The sequence below is a fragment of the Cherax quadricarinatus genome, chromosome 44 (genome assembly GCF_038502225.1).
Source record: "Cherax quadricarinatus isolate ZL_2023a chromosome 44, ASM3850222v1, whole genome shotgun sequence".
Taxonomy (NCBI): Eukaryota; Metazoa; Arthropoda; class Malacostraca; order Decapoda; family Parastacidae; genus Cherax; species Cherax quadricarinatus.
Window position 1 is genome coordinate 9,180,982 of NC_091335.1, and position 24,590 is coordinate 9,205,571.

The window sequence follows — 24,590 nt, forward strand, 5'->3', positions numbered from 1 at the left end:
GGTAATCAGTCCCTCAGCCTTGGAGTTAGTGTTCACAGCATCGTGGTGGAGGAGAATCTGGAGCAAAGGCAAGAAGACTGGCGGTTATATAGGCGTCAGTGGATAAGGACGGGCAGCAGACGAGGGCATAGTCACTCCAAGGCTGAGGGACTGATTACCTCATCTTTTGTATATAGTTCTACTGTCTTCCTATTATATCCTAGAATCTGTATTGATAAAGCCACTGGATGGCGAAACGTCTACAATAAAGATATCCAGATGTTGCACATGTGTCTTAACTTTCATATTGTCGGTATTTTATACCTTTCTTGCACAACTTGTCAGACACTGCAACATCATGGAATCTTGGTTCAGAGGACATCAACAAGACCTTCTTCACGGCTGCTGCAACTAACCCATCTCTTTGGGAAGGACCTACTTCCACTGGGGAATCCCGCCTACCAGTGACTATGCCCTCGTCTGCTGCCCGTCCTAATCCACTGACGCCTATATAACCGTCAGTCTTCTTGCCTTTGCTCCAGATTCTCCTCCACCACGATGCTGTGAACACTAACTCCAAGGCTGAGGGACTGATTACCTCATCTTTTGTATATAGTTCTACTGTCTTCCTATTATGTCCTAGAATCTGTATTGATAAATCCACTGGATGGCGAAACGTCTACAATAAAGATATCCAGATGTTGCACATGTGTCTTAACTTTCATATTGTCGGTATTTTATACCTTTCTTGCACAACAGCAATGCCTAAGCGTACGTAATAAGGCAAATAGATTGCTGGGATTTATATCAAGAAGTGTAAGCAACAGAAGTCCAGAGGTCATACTGCAGCTTTATACATCATTAGTAAGGCCTCACCTAGATTATGCAGCTCAATTCTGGTCTCCATATTACAGAATGGACATAAATTCATTAGAAAACATTCAGCGTAGGATGACTAAATTAATACATAGCATTAGAAATCTTTCTTATGAAGAAAGATTGAAGACTTTTAAATTACATTCACTTGTTAGACGAAGAATGAGGGGAGACCTGATCGAAGTGTATAAGTGGAAGATAGGTGACGTGTACTTAGCTCAGTGGTGACGTGTACTTAGCTCTGTGAAGACCTGTTTGTGTGCTCTCTGTGAATCTGAACCAGGATGCCCTCTCTTGAGCAGCTTTACCAGCAGCTGAGAGAAGAGCTCAGAGTTGCTAAGCTGGAGGAGAACAAGAGGATTCGTAGTAATCCTCCTGTTGTGAGTCCCCAGGTTAAGAGAGGAGCTTGGTCAGTGGCCGGGCAACATGGAACCAAGCTGAGGATCAAGAAAACGGTTGGAGAGGCAGAAACAACGAGAAACCAGAAGACTACCGTGGAAACTTTCAACTCATTCTCGGTGCTACCTGACGAATGTGAGTGTTCTACTGGGAATGCCACAACGAGCACCAAGGAAGCATTGGCAGACGTGAGTGAGACATCCCTAGAAACCCCAACGAAGACCATCGAGAACGTCTGACGAATTCCACAAGCGGTGTAATGCTACCTGACGAATGTGAGTCGACTACTCGGCGCATCACGACGGACGACGCCAAAGAAGGTAAAAACATTGTTGTTGTTGGGGATAGCCAGATTAGGTACATGGATAGGGGCATTCTGCTTGAAGGATAGGAGTAGGAGGCAGAGAGTGTTTTCCTGGGGCTGGGATGAAGGATATTGTTAGCCGTCTGGATGACATCATGAGAGGTAATGGGAGCAATCCTATTATCTGTCTCAGTGCTGGAGGCAACGATGTTGGCAGACGTAGGAGTGAGGACCTGATTAGCAGGTATAGGCCAGCAATAGAGATAATTAGGAGGAAGGGTGGGAAACCTGTCATATGTGGCATTTTGCCAAGGAGAGGAGTTGGAAATGAATGGTTATCCAGAGCAATTGGTGTCAATTGCTGGCTGGACAAATACTGTAAGGAAAATGCGGTAACATTCATTGACAACTGGGACCTTTTCTATGGCAGAAATGACATGTATGCCAGGGATGGGGTTCACTTATCTAGGTGTGGGGTGGGAGCACTGGCCAACGCAGTGGAGGGAGCTGTTAGGTCTTTAAACTAGGAATAGTTAGTGGTATGGGTTTTGGCGGGAAAACAGTGAAGTCGCAGGGTAGGAGAACTAGTAATAGGCAAAACGAGGTGGATATTGGAAAGTCAGTGGCACTAATTGACAAGGACAGTAATAGGTTTAGTGGAATAACAGAAAGGAGCAGGAAGGGTAAAGAGAGAGGAGGGTCTTTAAATATATATTACACAAATAGTCGCAGTGCCAGGAATAAGATGGACGAGTTGAGACTAGTTGCTAGTGCAGGTAACATTAATGTATTTGCCTTAACTGAGACGTGGTTTAATTCAAAAAGTCGGGACATGCCTGCGGAATGTCACATTCAGGGTTTTAAATTGTTCCAAGTAGATAGAAGTGTCGGGAAGGGAGGTGGGGTGGCATTGTATGTCCGAGATCGCTTGAACTGTTGCATAAAAACGGGTATTAAGTCTGAAGTAACACATACAGAGTCTGGATAGAATTTTCAGAGGGGCATGAAAAATTAATTTTAGGTGTGATATACCGTCCCCCAAACTTAGGTAGGGACCAGGAGACTACTATGGGAGGAAATTGTTAGGGCCACAAGGCACGATAATGTAGTAATTCTAGGAGACTTTAACTTTAGTCATATTGATTGGAATTTCTTGACTGGGAATTTAGAATCATACGACTTCTTAGAAGTAGTTCAGGATTGTTTTTTGAAGCAGTTTGTGACAGAACCTACAAGGGGTAATAACCTGCTTGACTTAGTTCTGGCAAACAATGAATCCCTTGTTAATAATTTAGAAGTTTCAGAGGAACTGGGTGCTAACGACCACAAATCAATTACATTTAGCACTGAATGGAAGTATGATAGTAGGGATAACTCAATAACAGTCCCAGATTTTCGCTTAGCAGATTACGATGGGCTTAGAGCACATTTGTCATCTGTTGACTGGGGTAACGAAGAGAGCTATCAATATGACAGTTTTCTGAACACTATACACGAGGATCAAGGAACGTTTATCCCGTATAAAGAAATTAGATCAAATAGAAATGACCCAAAATGGATGAATAATAGGCTCAAATATCTACTAGGGCATAAGAAAGGAATTTATAGGTGTATCAAAAGAGGTGAGGGTCATCTTATGAATCAGTATACTGACATTAAGAGGGACATTAAAAAGGGGATAAGAAAAGCTAAAAGGGACTATGAAGTTAAAGTTGCTAGGGATTCTAAAACTAACCCAAAAAGTTTTTTCCAGGTATATAGAACAAAAGTCAGAGATAAGACAGGTCCCCTTAAAAATAATTATGGGCATCTTACTGACAAAGAGAATGAAATGTGCTCGATTTTAAATAATTATTTTCTCTCGGTTTTTACACAGGAAGACACTAATAATATTCCAGTAATTAATTTTTATAGTGGGCCAGAAGATAAATTATGTAACATCACAGTCACTAGTGAAATGGTTGTGAAGCAGATAGACCGACTGAAGCAAAATAAGTCACTGGGTCCTGATGAGGTTTTTTCAAGGGTTCTTAAGGAATGCAAAATGGAACTCTGTGAACCATTAACTAACATTTTTAATTTATCTCTTCAAACAGGTGTAGTGTCTGATATGTGGAAGATGGCTAATGTAATTCCTATTTTTAAAACAGGGGACAAGTCGTTACCGTCAAATTACCGCCCAATAAGCCTGACCTCAATTGTAGGCAAATTACTAGAGTCAACTATAGCTGAGATTATAAGAAGCCATCTCGATAAGCGTAGCTTGATTAATGATACTCAGCATGGATTCACAAGAGGCCGGTCTTGTCTAACTAATTTATTAACTTTCTTCAGTAAAGCTTTTGAGGCTGTTGACCACGATAAAGAATTTGATATTATTTACTTAGATTTTAGTAAGGCATTTGATAGAGTTCCGCACAAAAGACTGTTAAAGAAAGTGGCAGCTCATGGCATTGGGGCAAAATTGCTTTCGTGGATAGAGTCATGGCTCACAGACAGGAAGCAGAGAGTGTCCATAAATGGGGTTAAATCCGAGTGGGGGATCGGTAACAAGTGGCGTTCCACAGGGGTCAGCCTTGGGCCCGTTGTTGTTTATAATATATATCAATGATCTTGATGAGGATGTTACTAGTGATATGAGCAAATTCGCCGATGACACAAAGATAGGTAGGATAATTGATTCAAACGTAGATGTTAGGGAACTTCAGAAAGATTTAGACAAACTCTATTCTTGGTCAGAAAAGTGGCAGATGCAGTTCAATGTAGATAAATGCAAGGTTCTGAAGGTCGGGAGTGTCCATAACCCTAGCACTTACAAGTTAAATAATGTAGAACTTAGCCATACAGATTGCGAAAAGGACTTGGGGGTTATGGTAAGCAGCAACCTTAAACCAAGACAGCAATGCTTAAGCGTTGGTAGGTAAGACACATAGGCAACAGTTAGGCAACTTCATTCCGAAACGTTTCGCCTACACAGTAGGCTTCTTCAGTCGAATACAGAAAGTAGGCAGGAACAGTAGAGATGTGAAGACGATGTAATCAGTCCATCACCCTTTAAGTCGTAGAATTCTACGACTTCAAGGGTGATGTACATAATAGGAAGACAGTAGAACTAGTTCTACTGTCTTCCTATTATGTCCTAGAATCTGTATTGATAAAACCACTGGATGGCGAAACGTCTACTACAATAAAGATATCCAGATGTTGCACATGTGTCTTAACTTTCATATTGTCGGTATTTTATACCTTTCTTGCACAACTTGTCAGACACTGCAACATCATGGAATCTTGGTTCAGAGGACATCTACAAGACCTTCACGGCTGCTGCAACTAACCCATCTCTTTGGGAAGGACCTACTTCCACTGGGGAATTCCGCCTACCAGTGACTTTGCCCTCGTCTGCTGCCCGTCCCTATCCACTGACGCGTATATAACCGCCAGTCTTCTTGTCTTTGCTCAAGATTCTCCTCCACCACGATGCTGTGAACACTAACTCCAAGGCCGAGGGACTGATTACCTCATCTTTTGTATATAGTTCTACTGTCTTCCTATTATGTCCTAGAATCTGTATTGATAAAGCCACTGGATGGCGAAACGTCTACTACAATAAAGATATCCAGATGTTGCACATGTGTCTTAACTTTCACGAATTAATTGCTCTACCATATTATTTTTGTCACCACCACTACTACTACTACCACTAGTGAACATCGAAATGATACCTCACTAGTATTGCACCTCACTCTGAGCCTTTATATACCCTCTGTGTCCATGTATTGTTTGATCACATTCAGGAAGACTCGTATTACGACAATCCATTGACACACTCTCAGTTCACGGAGTTCACTACCTTATCACAAGATAGGCACATGGCTTCTGCCGAAAAGAAGAGGCCACGATGCTCCATGAACACGACGGAGGACTCAGATTTGGAAATGTGGGGCGAAATTCTAGCGAAGAAGTTGCGAGAGGAAGAGGAAGATCCTGCTCACATTATAGCAGATCTGACAGTCCCAACCATGGAGCCAGTGACAATAGAAACAGGTGCGGAAATAAACACCGCACCCCCCGAAAACCAAGAGGGGTGGAAGACTGTGGACAAGAAGAAGAAGCACCGTCCGTCCAAGGAGCAGGCAAACCAGCTCAACCGACCTGGCAAATTCAAGGTGAAGTCTTATGGGGACCACAGAACCCACTATGGGGTTGTTTCATACCTGGAATCACGACACAACCTGAAGTTCAAGATATGGTTCAACTTGAGAGGAGAACCAATATTGACTCCTCTCAACAAGGAAATGTATACCACCTTGAAGAGAGTCATGGAGACAGATCGCTCATTCACCCTGGAGGAACTGGACTCTCGGCAGAAGATCACCAAGGGTGTAGTGATGCGATACCCGCTGATGATGCCCATCGAGGCAGTAGCAGCTCACCCCAGTGTGGTGTCAGCTCAACGTCTCAAGGCAAAGACGGCAGGCAACGCACCAACCCGACAGGTTCTCATTCAGCATGTAGGACCACTGCCATCCCAGCTGGACCTCTGTTCTTGGGGCAGGTACGATGTCAGGACCTTCAAAGCAGAACCAGTTCGCTGTTTCAAGTGTCAGCGTTATGGACACCTGGGTGCACTCTGTCCGAACAGAGTAATCTGTGGTGTCTGCAGCCAGCACCACCCTACCGAGGAATGCATCACCAAGCTGAAAAATGCATCGCCACCCACTCCACAATGCCCGAACTGCAGGCAGAAACACCATGTCTGGAATCCTCGATGCCCCGAGAGGCTCGCCAGAATTCAAGAAGTCTGGAAGACGCCAAAAACTCGGCAACAGGCTATGACGGATCATCAAACGATGGGTGCAGAGAACCCTGCCATACCGCAGATCTCTCAGCAGCTAAACCAAGTCAATGCCCAGGAATTTCCAACCCTAGAAGCCTCAACCAGGCGTCAAGGTCAAGAACCTCCTGCACCCCTACCTCAACGAAGAAACAGAAACAAGAGGAACAGGAGGCGTCAACAGGGTGCATCAGGTCAATGCGATCAGCAGGCTGCACTAAACGAGCCCCCACCAGCCATAGCACGACAACGCAGGCACTCCTTACCCGGCACAGGAGCTTTGCAGACTCAACTGGCACCTCACCAGCAGATCCCGGCTACTCAACCTGGTATACAGCAACAGACCACAGTGCATACAATAAAGAAATCCAACCCTCAGCAGTCCCTACAGACCACAGCAGCCCAGATAATATCCACTGTTTCGAACCCATCTCCAAAGCAGGCCCTCACCAGGGAGGATCTCGTAGCACTCATCAAGGTGTTCACGGATCTTATTTGTAACACAATCAACTCCACGGAACAACAGAGCGCATTCCGGCAGATGGTCAGTACTCTCCTGAGAGTGTGCTTTCTGACCGAAGAGGAGACAGTGGATGCCATGAATTTGCAGGTTCTCAGAGTGGGCAGGACTCAGTCTCCAGCTCAGGAAACAACAGCGATGGAATAACCTCGGTACCAAATCACACCCTCAAGGTCCTACAATGGAACATTCAGGACCTGAGGGGCAAACAGCACCTCTTGCTGGAGGCAGTAATTCGGGATCGGGTTGACATCGTCTTGCTACAAGAAACTCTGACTGTCCCGACTATGTGCCCAAGACTACCCGGTTTTGCTGGGTATTTTCGGCACATGGACCTGGGCATTCACTGCAGAGGCACAGCTGTATTTGTATCCAATACAATGCCTCACGAGGTTATAGCTAACCCTGTGGACTGTGGGGAGGATGTCGAGGTACAGGCCATCCTTGTGCACATACCTGGGGCGCCCATTACCATCTATAACATCTACAAGAACCCAAGACACACCCTCGACATTGCAGAGCTCCTCGCACTAGCACGCACTGAGTGTATTATTGTGGGTGGAGATTTCAACGCACATCACCCTATTCTGCACTCTCACTCAGCAACCAATGCTGCTGGCAGACATATAGCAATGCTCCTACACGATATTCCAGAGGTAAAGTTGCTAAACAATGGAGACCCCACACACCTGTTGGGTGGCTGCCTCGACCTTACCTTCGGGTCAAGACAACTCGCAGCAGGAGCCACATGGGAAACTCATCCTCACCTTGTCAGTGACCACTTTGCAGTGATCACCACCTTCAACATCAACAGGCCTCCCACAGTTGTGCTGCCTCCTAGATGGGACGTAAAGAGGGCCAACTGGAAGGTGTTCCAGGATTATCTTCATAACTGGTGGTCCACATACTCTATCTGAAGACTGTGATACGGCTGAACAGGAGCTAATCACTGTTCTCATCCAGGCAGCAGAGTGCACAATTCCAAAGAAGTCCGCAGGACGCAATCACAAAAGAGACTGGTGGTTCTACAACGACGAGGTGCGGGAGCAGAACCACCGCATCAACTCTTTTAGGAAGCTATACAGGCGTAACCCTACGGTAGAGAACAGGAATACTCTGAGAGCCATTGTGCAGCATGCCCGCAGAATCTCTCTCAGAGTAAAAACTGAGAAATGGCTGGAGTGGTGCTCAACATTCGGGTATCACACTACCTTATCTGAGATATGGGGCAAGCTCAACATAGCAACTGGCAAGAGCAAGCCGAGGCCACCAGCACACCCGAACCCATCCCAGGAAGCTGAGAAACTAGTGGAGCTTTTCACTTCCAGGGGAGCCTCCACTCAGCTCCCACAGGACATCCGGAATATACAGACGGATCTTCTGCCACAGCGCCAGCTAACGATACAAGCTGCATGTGAGTCGGAAGATGTGACTGATGTAGACCTCACGGACTTGGAACTCCGATCTGCCATTAAGAACACAGGTGACACTGCCCCGGGCATCGATGGTGTGACGTACTCCATGATTGCACGGGCTGGGCAGAGTGGATGGGAGGCCATACTAGACGTCATTAACAAGTCGTGGAGGGCCAGGACACTCCCAGCAGCTTGGAAGAAAGCTACAATCGTACCAATTCCAAAGCCCAAGGACCCAGACAGTACGAGACCCATATCGCTGACCAGCTGCTTAGCCAAGACTGCTGAGAGGATGGTGTTAAACCGCCTCCCATGGAAACTTGGTCCCTCTCATCATCACATATTTGGCTTCACCAAAGGAGTGGGAACAGCAGAGTGCATAACCACTCTACTAAGCCAGATTGCTGATAGCAACAAAAAACCTAGTATCGTCGTTTACCTCGACCTTGAGAAGGCATTTGAGCTAGCCAGCCCCACAGCAATTCTGGCAATACTAGCTCGGAAGGGAATCAAAGGACGCCTCCTGGCCTGGATAGAGTCCTACCTTAGGGGCAGGCAGGCCCGTGTCAGCTTTCAGGGACACTGCTCTTCCTTTAAAACCCTGGAAAACGGTACGCCACAAGGAGGTGTGCTCAGTCCTACCCTGTTTAACATCCTTATGCAGGAACTTGTGAGCCTTCCCTTTAATAGTGGTACACAGCTCCTCAGCTATGCTGATGATCTTGCGCTAGTAGTGAATGGGAAAGGCAATTTAGAACGACAGGCTCAGAGAGCTTTGGACCTAATTATGCAGTCTTGCAAGGAACTAGGCCTCAAGATCTCGGCCGAGAAATCTCTTGCAATGATGTTCAAGGGACCAGATCCTGTGAATAGATTACGTATTCAGGATATAGAACTTTAGTGGACATGCCCCTACCTGTACTTGGGAATCTACATTGATAAAAAGCTGACCTTTCAGAAACAGGCCGAGTATGTCAGGTCACGTGCTCTACTCAGACTCAACGCCATGAGAGCCATGAGGCACCGTGCAGGGGCAAGCAAAGATGTACTTCGCTTGTACTATATACAAGCTATACGCTCGCTCATTGACTACGGTGCACCGGCTTTAGTTCATCTCTTCCCGCAGAGCAGGCAAAGGGTGGAGGTCGTACAAAACCAGGCGATAAGAACTATGCTTGGTGCCCCCATCTGGACCAACACAGTATGTCTCAGATCTGAGGCCTGGCTTCCTTCCTTGGCTGACTTAGAAGTTCAGGGTAACAGATCGACTTTGAACTGGATCCCCAGCCATGCTGGCATCCGGGGAAATGAGGCGGCAGATGATGCAGCCAAGGCAGCAACAGACTATCCACATGTTGGGATTACTGTCCCAATCAGCCTACGACAGACCAAACTGGTGGCTGCCAGAGCCATGAAACTTATGGGGGAGGTCTTAGGTGATACCCCATCTCAACAGTGGTACCGAGCAGCGACTCAGGGAGAACACCCTCCATATGATAGAAGCTGGTCCAGAGCGCAGTGTACCGCCATCCATCGGCTTCGTTTGGGCTTTCCCACAGCCAAGATGATGGAGGACAAGGCTGAGGAGGAGATGTGCCAGTACTGTCAGCACGTTGTCCAGCGGCCCCTAACACACTATCTTCTGGAGTGCGAAGTTACTGAGACACTCCGCAGGCAACTAGGAGTGATATTCCCTCCCGAAGAGGACCCAGAGATGACTGCGGCCACACTAGTGTACCATGGGGTCAACGAATCAGACAAGCTGTTACCTGTGATAACGACATATCCTCCTCCTCGCTAGTGTCCATAGTTAGGAGTACATATGGTGTTGTCGCTTATGAGATGCACCAGTTGAACTGACCTGAAGAGTGCTTGAGCAGCATACGTCGCATCATTGTAGAAACCTTTCTCCTTCGGGAGCCAGAGACGGGTCATCGCAAGATTGAGACCCGTGCCAGGACTACGGTCTTGGCGAACATTATACATGCATATATTGTTTGTAATGGGTTGATAAAGCTCCTGGAGAGCGAAACGTTACCACAATAAAATGTCACATTAGTTGCACTTGTGTCCTTTTACTTTACATCTCTCCAGGTTGTTTGAAGAAGGTCTGGTGGGAGGGCACCACCCACGAGGTTGTTTGAAGGCCTGGTGGGAGGGCACCTCACCCCAGGTTGTTTGAAGAAGGTCTGGTGGGAGGGCACCTCACCCCAGGTTGATTGAAGAAGGTCTGGTGGGAGGGCACCTCACCTCAGGTTGATTGAAGAAGGTCTGTGTATCTTTATTGAAGACAGTAGGACTATATACAGAAGATGAGGTAATCAGTCTCTCAACCTTCGAGTAGGTGCGAAGAGCACCGTAGTCGTGGAGATTCTGAAGCAGAAGCGTATGTATAATGTTCGCCAAGAATGTAGTCCTGGCACGGGTCTCAATCTTGCGATGACCCGTCTCTGGCTCCCGAGGGAGAAAGGTTTCTACAGTGATGCGACGTATGCTGCTCAAGCACTCTTCTGGTCAGTTCAACTGGTGCATCTCATAAGCGACAACACCATATGTACTCCTAACTATGGACACTAGCAGAAGCAAGGGGCCTGGCGCTTATATAGTAACGTCAGGTGTAGCAGACGAGGGCATAGTCACTGGTAGGCGGGATTCCCCAGTGGAAGTAGGTCCTTCCCAAAGAGATGGGTTAGATGTAGTAGTAGTTGTCGTAGTCGTGAAGGTTATGTACATGTCCTCAGAATCAAGATTCCATGATGTTGCAGTGTCTGACAAGTTGTGCAAGAATGGTATATAATACCAACAAGTTGAAATTAAGACACATGTGTAACATCTGGGTATCTTTATTGTAGACGTTTCGCCATCCAGTGGCTTTATCAATACAAATTCCATAAGATAGTAGAACTATGTACAACAAAGATACCCAGATCTTGCACATGTGTCTTAATTTCATATTGTCGGTATTATATGCCATTCTTGCACAAGTCTCAGTTAAGGCAAATACATCAATGTTACCTGCACTAGCAACTAATCCCAACTCGTCCATCTTATTCCTAGCACTACGGCTATTAGTATAATGTATATTTAAAGACAATACCGACAAGATGAAAATTAGAAGCGTGTGCCACATCTGGGCATCTTCATTGTAGACGTTTATCTTTGTTTATGTCTGACCTGTCCTTTCGTGTCTTTGCTCAGGGGATCCCACCGTGTTCGGAAACCTGAAACCAGCTAAGGAGATCACAGACGCCGTAGTTACAGCCATCCAGAGCGGCAAATTCAACGGATACGCACCAAGCACAGGTGAGTCGACGACATCAAAAGGTGAAAAATTAGACATGTGTAATAAAGTTGGTAGACTTACTGACAGTATGTAGGTAAAAACGACACAAATGAAACTACTGTAAGATTTTATTTTAGCATAGTTTCGCTCTCCAAGAGCTTTGTCAACCTATATTTTATGCTACCCGAGCCATAGCTTTTAAGCCTAAACTCAATTGTAGGCAAACTGTGATGAATAGTTTTGAAAACCGACAAGGTGAAGAACTGAGACACATACGCAACATAGGGAATTTTTATTGAAGAAACGTTTCGCCACACAGTGGCTTCATCAGTCCAATACAAAGCAGGAAGGTATAAGGAGAGGAGGAGTTTGAGGTAATCAGTCCCTCAACCTGGAATCGATGTGTTCAGTCCATCACTCGTGTAGGAATGGATGGTTCCACTATGACCCCGCCTCCTGCTTCGCCTCGCCTAACTACAGTATATAAGCCACTCCTGTGCTGTACCATTTGGACATAGAGATCATCAGTGCCAAGGCAGCAGACGCATAGATTACATTAGCAGAGCAGAACAGCACACTTCAGCATCACAGTCCAGCACCACGTGGACAGACACATGGCTTCTGCCGAAAGGAAGAGGTCACGATGTTCCAGGGACACGACGGATGACTCGGATTTAGAAATGGACGACTCGGATTTAGAAATGTGGGGCGCAATCCTAGCGAAGAAGTTGCAAGACCACTCCGTGTCATCAGAGGAAAAGTCTCCAGTTCTGACAAGCCTAACCATGCAGCCAGAGAATACGGAAGGATGGATTAATGTGAACAGTAAGACACGCCGTCCCTCCAAGGAGCAGGTAAACCAGCTCAAATCACCTTCCAGATTTAAGGTAAAGGCTTATGGGGAACACAAAACCCACTATGGCGTGGTTACGCACCTGGAAACACGGCACAAACTGAGGTTCAAGATATGGTTCAACCTGAGGGGAGAACCAATACTGACTCCTATCAACATGGAAATGCATATCACCTTGAAGAAAGTCATGGAGACAGACCGCTCCTTCACCCTGGAGGAACTGGATTCTCGGCAGAAGGTCACCAAGGGTGTAGTGATGCGATACCCGCTGATGATGCCCATCGAGGCAGTAGCAGCTCACCCCAGTGTCGTGTCAGCTCAGCATCTCAAGGCAAAATCGGCAGGCAATGCACCAACCCGGCAGGTCCTCATTCAGCATGTAGGACCGCTGCCATTCCAGCTGGACCTTGGTTCTTGGGGCAGGTACGATGTCAGGACCTTCACGGCAGAACCAGTTCGCTGTTTCAAGTGCCAGCGTTACGGACACCTGGGTGCACTCTGTCCGAACAAAGTAATCTGCGGTGTCTGCAGCCAGCCCCACCCTACCGAGGAATGCATCACCAAGCTGAAGAATGCATCGCCACCCACTCCACGATGCCCGAATTGCAGGCAGAAACACCATGCCTGGAACCCTCGATGCCCTGAGAGGCTCACTAGAATTCGTGAGGCCTGGAAGACGCCAACAACGAGACAGCAGGCTACGGCAGAGCATCACCCTCAGCAGACGATGGGTGCAGAGAATCCTGCCATACTGCAGAACTCTCATCAATCATCCCAACTCAATGCCCAGGAATTTCCGACCCTTGAAAACTCAACCAGGCGACATGAACAGGAGCATCCTCCCCCACTACCGCAACGAAGAAACAAAAACATGAGGAACAAGCGGCGCCAACAGGAAACATCTGGGCAACGCAATCAGCAGACGACACTACAAGAGCCCCCACCGGCCTCCTTGCCAGACACAACCACTATGCACATAGGCTGTGGCTGCACCTCACCAGCAGATGCCAGGTACACAACCTGGCATACAGCAACAGCCCACGGTGTGCACAGTGAAGAAATACAACCCTCAGCAGTCCCCACAGATTACGACAGCCCAGATAATGTCCACTGCTTCGAACCCACCGACAACGCAGGCCCTCAACAGAGAGGATCTCTTAACACTCATCAAGGCATTCACGGATATTATCTGCAACACAATCACCTCCACGGAACAACAGAGCATGTTCTGGCAGATGGTCAGCACACTCCTGAGGGTGTGCTTACTGACAGAGCAGGAAGCAGTGGATGCCATGAATCCGCAGATTATCAGAGAGGACAGAGCCCAGTCCCCAGCTCAGGAAACAGCTGAGATGGAGTAACTTCGGTCGCTTATGAGGCACACTAGCTGAACTGTCTGGAACAGTGCTTGAAAGAATAGTGAAATTCCAAACGCTTATATGCTGCAACAGTGAAGAATCAATTCTCCTTCAGGAGCCAGAGACGGGTCATCTCAAGATTAAGACCCGTGCCAGGGCCCTGGTCTTGGCGAACATTATACATACGTACCATTTGGACCAACATAGTATGTCTCAGATTTGAGGCCCGGTGCAGAATCGTGGCAAAGTAGCCACGATTCTGCACCGGCTGCAAGGTACCCCACTGAGAAGACGGATATTGGCAACCATGACACAAGATCCAACTCTCTTCACGGACTACTCCTGGATTCGTTCGTTTTGGGCTGCTGGGCGGAAGCTGCTGCCAATACAACTACTCCTTGAGAAGAGTTGTGACCTTCCTGTTGCTGGGTATCATCCACCACCTCCCTGGCGCCCAGATCCGGCCGATGTTTGCGTCATGCAACTACCTACCTCTAAGCGTCTCTGTAGTCAAGACAGTTCAATGTAGATAAATGTAAAGCTCTGCTCGAGAATTTTCATAACCCTAGCACCTACCAGCTTAATAATTGAGAAACTTTTCAAAACCATTCATCACAGCTTAATGTTGAATTTAGCCGTACAGAATGCAAAAAGGACTCGGGGAGTTATGGTAAGCAGCAACCTTAAACAACAGCAACCTTCAATGACCACGGTGTTTAGAGCACCGTAGTCGAGAAGAATCTTCACGACTACGGTGATCTTCACACCAACTCCAAGACTAAGAGACTGATTACCTCATTTTTTGTATATAGTTCTACTGTCTTCAAATTATGTCGTAGAATCTGTATTGATAAAGCCACTGGATGGCGAAACGTCTACAATAAAGATACCCAGATGTTGCACATGTGTCTCAGTGTTCATCTTATCGGTATTGTATACCATTTTTGTACAAGACAGCAATGCCTAAGCGTACGTAATAAGGCAAATAGATTACTGGGATTTATATCAAGAAATGTAAGCAACAGAAGTCCAGCGGTTATATTACAGCTTTATACATCATTAGTAAGGTCTCACCTAGGTTATGCAGCTCAGTTCTGGTCTCCATTTTACAGAATGGATATAAATTCATTAGAAAACATTCAGCGATGAATGACAAAATTAATTCATTGCATTAGAAATCTTCCGTATGAAGAAAGATTGAAGACCCTTAAATGACATTCGCTTGATATAAATCCCAGTAATCTGTTTACCTTATTACGTATGCTTAGGCATTGCTGTCTTGGTTTAAGGTTGCTGCTTACCATACTATGTTCTTATGTTAACATAAGAAAAAGCTTGACAAACCTCCTGGAGAGCGAAACGTTGCCACAATAAAATGTCACATTAGTTGCAGTTGTGTCCTTTTACTTTACATGAAATAATAATGTTCCATTACCGACACAGTGATAACTTATTACACACACACACACATACGACCAATGAAAGGGCGGGACCAGGAGCTATAACTCGAACCCTGCAACTACAATTAGGCGAGTACACTCACAAAAAACCACCTCCAGGCCAAGTGTCTATCGACAAGTGCATATGACAACTAGTAACTACAGCTACACCCCCCATGCACCACCTGGAAACCACCTCCCTTCGCACCACCTGGACAGCTGGTTATCTAACAGGTGGCACACACAGAAGCGAGGCCTCGCTTTCACTACAGTGCCGCTACTCCTGCCATTAAACTTTACTGTAGGACGCACCTCGCGCATCCAGTGTGCTGCATCTGGGCATCACAACACACCCCACACTACACGTCTCACCCACCCCCCCAAAAAAAAAATAATTAGAAGAAAAGCCTTATAACGACGGTATCAAACTTCACAATGGTATACAATACCGACAAAATGAAGATTAAGACACATGTGCAACATCTGGGTATCTTTACTGTAGACGTTTCGCCATCCAGTGGTTTTATCAATACAAATTCCAGGATATAATTTGGAAGACAGTAGAACTATATACAAAAGATGAGTTAATCTGACCACCTCAAACGACTACAACCTGAAGGATGATGATGGATTGATCACTCCATCTCCACTCTGTCTTCTTTTTCCATATTCGTCAACTCTGTATTCGACTGGAGGTCTAGTGTGTCGGCGAAATGTTTTGCAGTAAAGATATGTAACTTGTGGAGACTTACTCAGCCCTGTAACAACTTCAGTCAGTATTACCAAGGCTGGCTCCTCCTCAGGAAAATTAATGAATAGAAAAAGAAATAATAACAGACAAACATAAACACTTTATTATATAGAAAATATAAAACACTTAAATATGAAATATTAATCCTACATTAAAGAAAATGAAAAATGAAAAATATAAATGATAACTGAATTCAACGCTAATATATCTATATAAAACGTGGGTGTCTGGTGTTGGTGACACTGCGTGTTGTTGAAATCGTAGCCGTTGCTGATGTTGGGGGGAGGGGGGGAGGGGGGGGAGGGGGGGTCGCAGGTGTTGACGACAACCCACCTGCTCGTTCTTCACAGATTTTCTAGCCGTCAATAATCCGTCCAGATGACAGGAAAGCAGGTTTTTTTCCACTGCAATGATGAGGGGTTATATCCTGCTACTTGCATACACAAACAGGTAAGTGGATCAACAATTTGGGACGTCTCAGAACGTTAGTCCGTCTCCTTCAATTCTACTCGTTGATTAGCAGGTGACCCTCTCTGTCATTTCAAGCTGTAAAGAGAGACAGATTACCCACTGCTTAAGAAATCACTCTCCATGGTAAGTACAATACCTAAAAGATGTGGTGATTATTACAACATTTTAACCTATCAAGACTGAAAGGACTAAGTTAATTATTGGTCAAAAGTGAAGCTTTCAACCAATAAGTCCACTAAAATATGATCAGGCGTGTACTTACAGTAGTGTTGGGAGCTGTGAGTCAAGTGATTTACTGTTTTACCGGAGCCCCACACGTCACCTTTCGGGGGGGGGGAAGAGGGAGGGGAAGGGATAGCGGGAGCTAGACTGACCCTACCTTAACAAGCAGCCGGCAATCAAACTATCACTTTCGGGGAGGGGAAAAAAAGGGGGGGGGAATAGCCGGAGCAGGACTTAACCTACCTTAACAAGTAGCCGGCAATGAAACTATTGTTACTATACACTCCCTCGCTACTCCTATCTATTGAACTTTTCCCTCACATAACTGGTGTCCCAAGCTCTTCCTTCCACACATGTTTGTGATATGGCATTTGCTTGCAGGTTATGTGGAGGCGAGAGAGGCTGTCGCCAGATACTGTTCTGTGCCAGGTGTTGCTGAGCTGGAAGCTAAGGTGGGTACACACACACACACACAACATTCCCTGACACCAGCTGTCGTGTTCCTGCACTTACCAGCTTCCTACCGTCCTTCTGTTTTCCAAAGAAAGGTCCTCATCTTTCATCTCTGGCCTTAGCCAAGAAGTAACTCCAGTATGATCCATCCATCTTTCTCTCTCTCAACTTTTCAGTTGTACCTAACTTTTAGTGGAGATTCAATGATCTGAGAAAGTGAGCTAGATTTAACCCCTCCCTTCCCTCGCATCAAACCTGAATATCGCCACATAACGAAAAAAATATACGCCGTGTAAAAAGGTGTATAAAGCTATGTGCAGAGCTTTATAAAGCTGTACATAGTACTTTAGCTCTATGTAGAGCTCTATACAGTCTTGTTGAGAGACCCCCTAGTACACCCCCACCTGTGCAATGTGGCTCATCTTCCACCCCCACCTGTGTAATGTGGCTCATCTTCCACCCCCACCTGTGTAATGTGGTTCATTTCTCACCCCCACCTGTGTAATGTGGTTTATCTCCCATCCCACCTGTGTAACGTGGTTCATCTTCCACCCCCACCTGTGTAATGTGGTTTATCTTCCATCCCACCTGTGTAACGTGGTTCATCCTCCACCCCCACCTGTGTAACATGGTTCATCCTCCACCCCACCTGTGTAACGTGGTTCATCTTCCACCCCCACCTGTGTAACATGGTTCATCCTCCACCCCACCTGTGTAACATGGTTCATCCTCCACCCCCACCTGTGTAACATGGTTCATCCTCCACCCCCACCTGTGTAACGTGGTTCATATTCCACCCCCACCTGTGTTTCATGGTAATTTTCACTCCATTACCCGTGTTACGTCGTCCATATCCACTCCAATACCTGTGTTACGTTGTGTACCCCACCCCACTACCTGTGTTACGTTGTGTACCCCACCCCACTACCTGTGTGATGTAGTCCTTGCCAGACAGTGAGGGGGGAGTGACCTTTAATGACCTTCTAGATACCAGCGGCGTCATCAATAATGTACGTCATTTCGTGCATCTCCGACGTCAACCACCTCTGACGTAACCACTGGTCTCATAACACTAGTGTAGCTAGTTTATTCTCCTAGTAAACTGCCCTAACACAAACGCCTAGTTGATGGTGTTGAGTAAATACTTCACCTCACTACTGTCACACTTCACCCAGCAGTAATTAGGTACCTGGGTGTTAAGCAGTCAGGGTAACTGCATACTTTAGATAGGTATGGGCTTTGAGAGGAGTTTAGATAAGATGACAGCATCCTTGATGCTATCATACCTTAGAGATACACTGAGAAGAGCTGAGAGAGAATAACAGCATCCTTAGATATACAAGCATAGATAGACCAAGACCTCGAAAACACCTGAGGTCGGATAACAACTCTTAACATATAGTTCAATCGCATAAATAAAAAAAAAATAACGTCAACAGAGGTTATCACAGTATTCGTGTGTGTTTCCCACAGGACATCGTGCTGTGCTCAGGCTGTTCCTGCGCCCTCGACCTCTGCATCACAGCTCTCTGCTCCCCTGGCCAGAATATTCTGGTGCCTCGACCAGGATTCCCCATCTACAAGACGCTAGCTGAAGGACTCTCCATCAGCACCAAGCACTATGATCTCCTGGTGAGTCTAAATAGTGACACTCTTGACTGAAGATGGACTAGAGGGTGTTTGAGGGATAAACTAGAATGAAGGTGAGATAAACCAGCAGGTGTGTGTAGACAATATAAACCAGCAGGTGTGTAGACAATATAAACCAGCAGGTGTGTGTAGACAATATAAACCAGCAGGTGTGTGTAGACAATATAAACCAGCAGGTGTGTAGACAATATAAACCAGTAGGTGTGTAGACAATATAAACCAGCAGGTGTGTGTAGACAATATAAACCAGCAGGTGTGTAGACAATATAAACCAGCAGGTGTATAGATAATATAAACCAGTAGGTGTGTGTAGACAATATAAACCAGCAGGTGTGTGTAGGCAATATAAACCAGCAAGTGTCTGTAGGCAATATAAACCAAATGGAGTGTGGACAATACAAACTAGCAGGTGCGTATGAGCAACATAAACCAACAGATACGTGTGAGCAATATAAACCAGCAGGTGTGTATGAGCAACATAAACCAACAGATACGTGTGAGCAATATAAACCAGCAGGTGCGTGTGAGCAATATAAACCAGCAGGTGCGTATGAGCAACATAAACCAGTAGATGTGAGCAACATAAACCAGCAGGTGCGTGTGAGCAATATAAACCAGCAGGTGCGTGTGAGCAACATAAACCAGCAGGTGTGTGAGTAATATAAACCAGCAGGTGCGTGTGAGCAACATAAACCAGCAGGTGTGTGAGTAATATAAACCAGCAGGTGTGTGAGTAATATAAACCAGCAGGTGCGTGTAAGCAACATAAACCAGCAGGTGCGTGTGAGCAACATAAACCAGCAGGTGTGTGTGAGCAACATAAACCAGCAGGTGCGTGTGAGCAACATAAACCAGCAGGTGCGTGTGAGCAACATAAACCAGCAGGTGTGTGTGAGCAACATAAACCAGCAGGTGTGTGTGAGCAACATAAACCAGCAGGTGTGTGTGAGCAACATAAACCAGCAGGTGTGTGTGAGCAACATAAACCAGCAGGTGTGTGTGAGCAACATAAACCAGCAGGTGCGTGTGAGCAACATAAACCAGCAGGTGCGTGTGAGCAACATAAACCAGCAGGTGCGTGTGAGTAACATAAACCAGCAGGTGTGTGTGAGCAACATAAACCAGTAGGTGTGTGTGAGCAACATAAACCAGCAGGTGCGTGTGAGCAACATAAACCAGCAGGTGTGTGTGAGCAACATAAACCAGCAGGTGTGTGTGAGCAACATAAACCAGCAGGTGCGTGTGAGCAACATAAACCAGCAGGTGCGTGTGAGCAACATAAACCAGCAGGTGTGTGTGAGCAACATAAACCAGCAGGTGTGTGTGAGCAACATAAACCAGCAGGTGTGTGTGAGCAACATAAACCAGCAGGTGCGTGTGAGCAACATAAACCAGCAGGTGCGTGTGAGCAACATAAACCAGCAGGTGCGTGTGAGCAACATAAACCAGCAGGTGTGTGTGAGCAACATAAACCAGCAGGTGTGTGTGAGCAACATAAACCAGCAGGTGCGTGTGAGCAACATAAACCAGCAGGTGTGTGTGAGCAACATAAACCAGCAGGTGTGTGTGAGCAACATAAACCAGCAGGTGTGTGAGTAATATAAACCAGCAGGTGCGTGTGAGCAACGTAAACCAGCAGGTGTGTGAGTAATATAAACCAGCAGGTGTGTGAGTAATATAAACCAGCAGGTGCGTGTGAGCAACATAAACCAGCAGGTGTGTGTGAGCAACATAAACCAGCAGGTGTGTGTGAGCAACATAAACCAGCAGGTGTGTGAGTAATATAAACCAGCAGGTGCGTGTGAGCAACGTAAACCAGCAGGTGTGTGTGAGCAACATAAACCAGCAGGTGTGTGAGTAATATAAACCAGCAGGTGCGTGTGAGCAACGTAAACCAGCAGGTGTGTGAGTAATATAAACCAGCAGGTGTGTGAGTAATATAAACCAGCAGGTGCGTGTGAGCAACATAAACCAGCAGGTGTGTGAGCAACGTAAACCAGCAGGTGTGTGAGCAACGTAAACCAGCAGGTGTGTGAGCAACGTAAACCAGCAGGTGTGTGTGAGCAACGTAAACCAGCACGTGTGTGAGTAATATAAACCAGCAGGTGCGTGTGAGCAACATAAACCAGCAGGTGCGTGTGAGCAACATAAACCAGCAGGTGCGTGTGAGCAACATAAACCAGCAGGTGCGTGTGAGCAACATAAACCAGCAGGTGCGTGTGAGCAACATAAACCAGCAGGTGCGTGTGAGCAACATAAACCAGCAGGTGCGTGTGAGCAACATAAACCAGTAGATGTGAGCAACATAAACCAGCAGGTGCGTGTGAGCAACATAAACCAGTAGATGTGAGCAACATAAACCAGCAGGTGCGTGTGAGCAACATAAACCAGCAGGTGCGTGTGAGCAACATAAACCAGCAGGTGCGTGTGAGCAACATAAACCAGCAGGTGTGTGTGAGCAACATAAACCAGCAGGTGCGTGTGAGCAACATAAACCAGCAGGTGCGTGTGAGCAACGTAAACTAGCAGGTGCGTGTGAGCAACATAAACCAGCAGGTGCGTGTGAGCAACATAAACCAGTAGATGTGAGCAACATAAACCAGCAGGTGCGTGTGAGCAACATAAACCAGCAGGTGTGTGTGAGCAACATAAACCAGCAGGTTCGTGTGAGCAACATAAACCAGCAGGTGTGTGTGAGCAACATAAACCAGCAGGTGCGTGTGAGCAACATAAACCAGCAGGTGCGTGTGAGCAACGTAAACCAGCAGGTGCGTGTGAGCAACATAAACCAACAGATACGTGTGAGCAACATAAACCAGCAGGTGCGTGTGAGCAACATAAACCAGCAGGTGCGTGTGAGCAACATAAACCAGCAAGTGCGTGTGAGCAACATAAACCAGCAGGTGCGTGTGAGCAACATAAACCAGCAGGTGTGTGGAACTAGATAAACACTCAGAGAGTGAGGTTGTGTGTTAAGGATGTTGTCATACTTGGAGGACAACCCGGGTCTAACTGGGGCAAGACTTCCACAGAGTCAATATATGTGTTTACAGTTCTTGTCTCCACGACTGGCCAAATTATTCGCCTGCTTTTTCTTTTGACAAAAAATAAAACTGAAATATAAAGTAATTCTCACTGTGTTTACGAAATGTGTGTGTATTCAACAAACTGGCCGGATCCCACCGAGGCAGTGACCTAAAAAAAAAAAAGTTTATCTTTTTAAATTTAGTAATATACGTATACCGGAGATGGGGTTACTAGCCCCTTGCTCCCGGCATTTTAGTCGCCTCTTACAACACGCATGGCTTACGGAGGAAGAATTCTGTTCCACTTCCCCATGGAGGTAAAAAGAAATAAACAAGAACAAGAACTAGTAAGAAAATAGAAGAAAACCCAGAGGGGTGTGCATATACATGCTTGTATTATGTATGTGTAGTGTGACCTAAGTGTAAGTAGAAGTAGCAAGACGTACCTGAAATCTTGCATGTTTATGAGACAGAAAAAAGACACCAGCAATCCTATCATCATGTAAAACAATTACAGGCTTCTGTTTTAAACTCACTTGACAGGACGGTAGTACCTCCCTGGGCGGTTGCTGTCTACCAACCTACTACCTATGATATATATATATATATATATATATATATATATATATATATATATATATATATGTGTGTGTGTGTGTGTGTGTGTGTGTGTGTGTGTGTGTGTGTGTGTGTGTGTGTGTGTGTGTGTGTGTGTGTGTGTGTGTGTGTGTGTGTGTGTGCGCGCGCGTGTGTGCGTCTTCAGTTTTCTAGCCTCTTCTTGTGTATCTTCATTAAATGCAACTTGTGGGTATTCCCATACCTCATACCCCGACAATAACGCACCTTGATAATGGTCTAAAACGGAGCGAAACCTCGCTATAAGCTTCCTAAGTGCGGGCTACACGTTAACACTTTTAACTAATTTGTGTGTGGCAGCCGGAGAAGAACTGGGAGGCGGACTTGGTGATGCTGGAAGACATGATTGATGAGAACACTGCAGCCATCGTGGTCAACAACCCGTCCAACCCCTGTGGTTCTGTCTTCAGTACTCAGCACCAGAGGGACATCCTGCAGGTGGCCAGCAGGAACAAGGTGCCCATCATCGCTGACGAGATCTATGAACATTTCGTGAGTGCTTCAGTGTTTTTCGTTACGTTTAACCCTAAATATTTCTTTAAACGTGTTTCGTTATTTTTATTGTTACTGGTAATATATATATATACACACACACACACACCTACACACCTACACACACACACACACACACACACACACACACACACACACACACACACACACATATATATATATATATATATATATATATATATATATATATATATATATATATATATATATATATATATGCAATAAGATCACAGTAAACAGGTGATTTCAAAATATGCAAAACAACCACTGTGAAAGAACAGAGAAATTCCAAACGTTTTCGTGACTACTGACATTATCAAGGAACATTGTTCCTTGATAATGTCAGTAGTCACGAAAACGTTTGGAATTTCTCTGTTCTTTCACAATGGTTGTTTTGTATATATATATATATATATATATATATATATATATATATATATATATATATATATATATATATATATATATATGTGTGTATGTTTGTGTGTGTGTGTATGTGTGCGTGTGTGTGTGTGTGCTTGTGTATGTTTGTGTGTGTGTGTGTGTGTGTGTGTGTGTGTGTGTGTGTGTGTGTGTGTGTGTGTGTGTGTGTGTGTGTGTCGGTGTCGTGTGCCGAATAGGAAAAATTGGTGAATTAGCAAGTAGTCTCTTCTAAACTTTTCTCTTATACGTTTAAAGATATATATTTTTTTCATTTATGTTAACGTAAACATTAATAATTTTGTACCAAAAGAACCTTAAAAAACTTACCTAATTTAATTTCGCCTAATCCAGCTAAATATATTTTAGATAAGTTTACATTAATTTGATAACAAACAATGAAATATATTTTTTCGTTAGGTTCAGAATGATCTTTGCGAAATTATTGCATACACAAATTTTCGTTTGTCTTATTCTATTTGTCCTTTTTTTGTGTGAAATGTCCCATTTCAGAAAAAAATATTATATGCAAATTCGATTTATAATTCCTCACTGTGACTCTTACGGGTTTAGAGCTTTCCCGCGAATATTACAAAAATGTTAATTGGGTAATGGACAGCTGACAGAATAAGTCAGATTTTTTTTTTGCGTGGCGCTAAACCCGCATGGGGTGATTCGTAGCAAGTGGCGGTGGAGGCTGCCACTTTCTCTTCACTTTCTCAGGTGAAGGTGAGACGATTGGTGTCTGACGATGGGTGGCGGGGATTCGGCTTATACCCAAATGGGCCCGGGTTCGATTCTTGCATGGGAGCGAGACGTATTGTCAAGTCTACTTACACCTGCTGCCACCTTTTCACCTAGCAATAAATAGGTACCTGGGTATTAGTCACCTTAGACAATGTCCTTGCTAACCTAGCAGTAAGTAGGTTAGTTTAATATCCTTATTATGCACCCCATACCCATCCTGTGGCGGTAGTCAAAAGATTACAAAGGTACATAATGGGTCCAGGGACTGGACCCCAAAGTTATGATAGCTGAACTAGTTACAAAGGTAATGAACTCCAGGTAGATCTGGTCACAATCATGGCAAGTTACAGAGGTAATGAATCAGCCTCACTCCTATACATGGTTACAGTCATGAACAAATTACAAAGTAATGAACCACTGATACGTCCACACCTGGTCACA

At 45.4% G+C, this 24,590-nt stretch overlaps 1 protein-coding gene and 1 long non-coding RNA gene across 6 annotated transcripts in view; one reads left to right on the forward strand and one right to left on the reverse strand.

Annotated features, from left to right (window-relative positions):
* LOC128697559 (tyrosine aminotransferase) overlaps positions 1-24,590 on the forward strand; it is a 260,897-nt gene that overhangs the window by 184,369 nt on the left and 51,938 nt on the right. For all 5 annotated transcript variants that reach the window (XM_070094076.1, XM_070094075.1, XM_070094077.1 and 2 more), the window contains 4 exons: positions 11,526-11,630; positions 17,086-17,156; positions 18,631-18,789; positions 22,770-22,961. In XM_070094076.1, the coding sequence (XP_069950177.1) occupies positions 11,526-11,630; positions 17,086-17,156; positions 18,631-18,789; positions 22,770-22,961 (527 nt within the window). The remainder of the gene's footprint in view (positions 1-11,525; positions 11,631-17,085; positions 17,157-18,630; positions 18,790-22,769; positions 22,962-24,590) is intronic.
* LOC128697554 (uncharacterized) lies at positions 17,709-18,621 on the reverse strand. The gene is made up of 3 exons (XR_008408324.1): positions 17,961-18,621; positions 17,807-17,837; positions 17,709-17,745 (listed from the first exon to the last, which is right to left on the reverse strand). It is a non-coding gene; the product is annotated as an uncharacterized lncRNA (long non-coding RNA).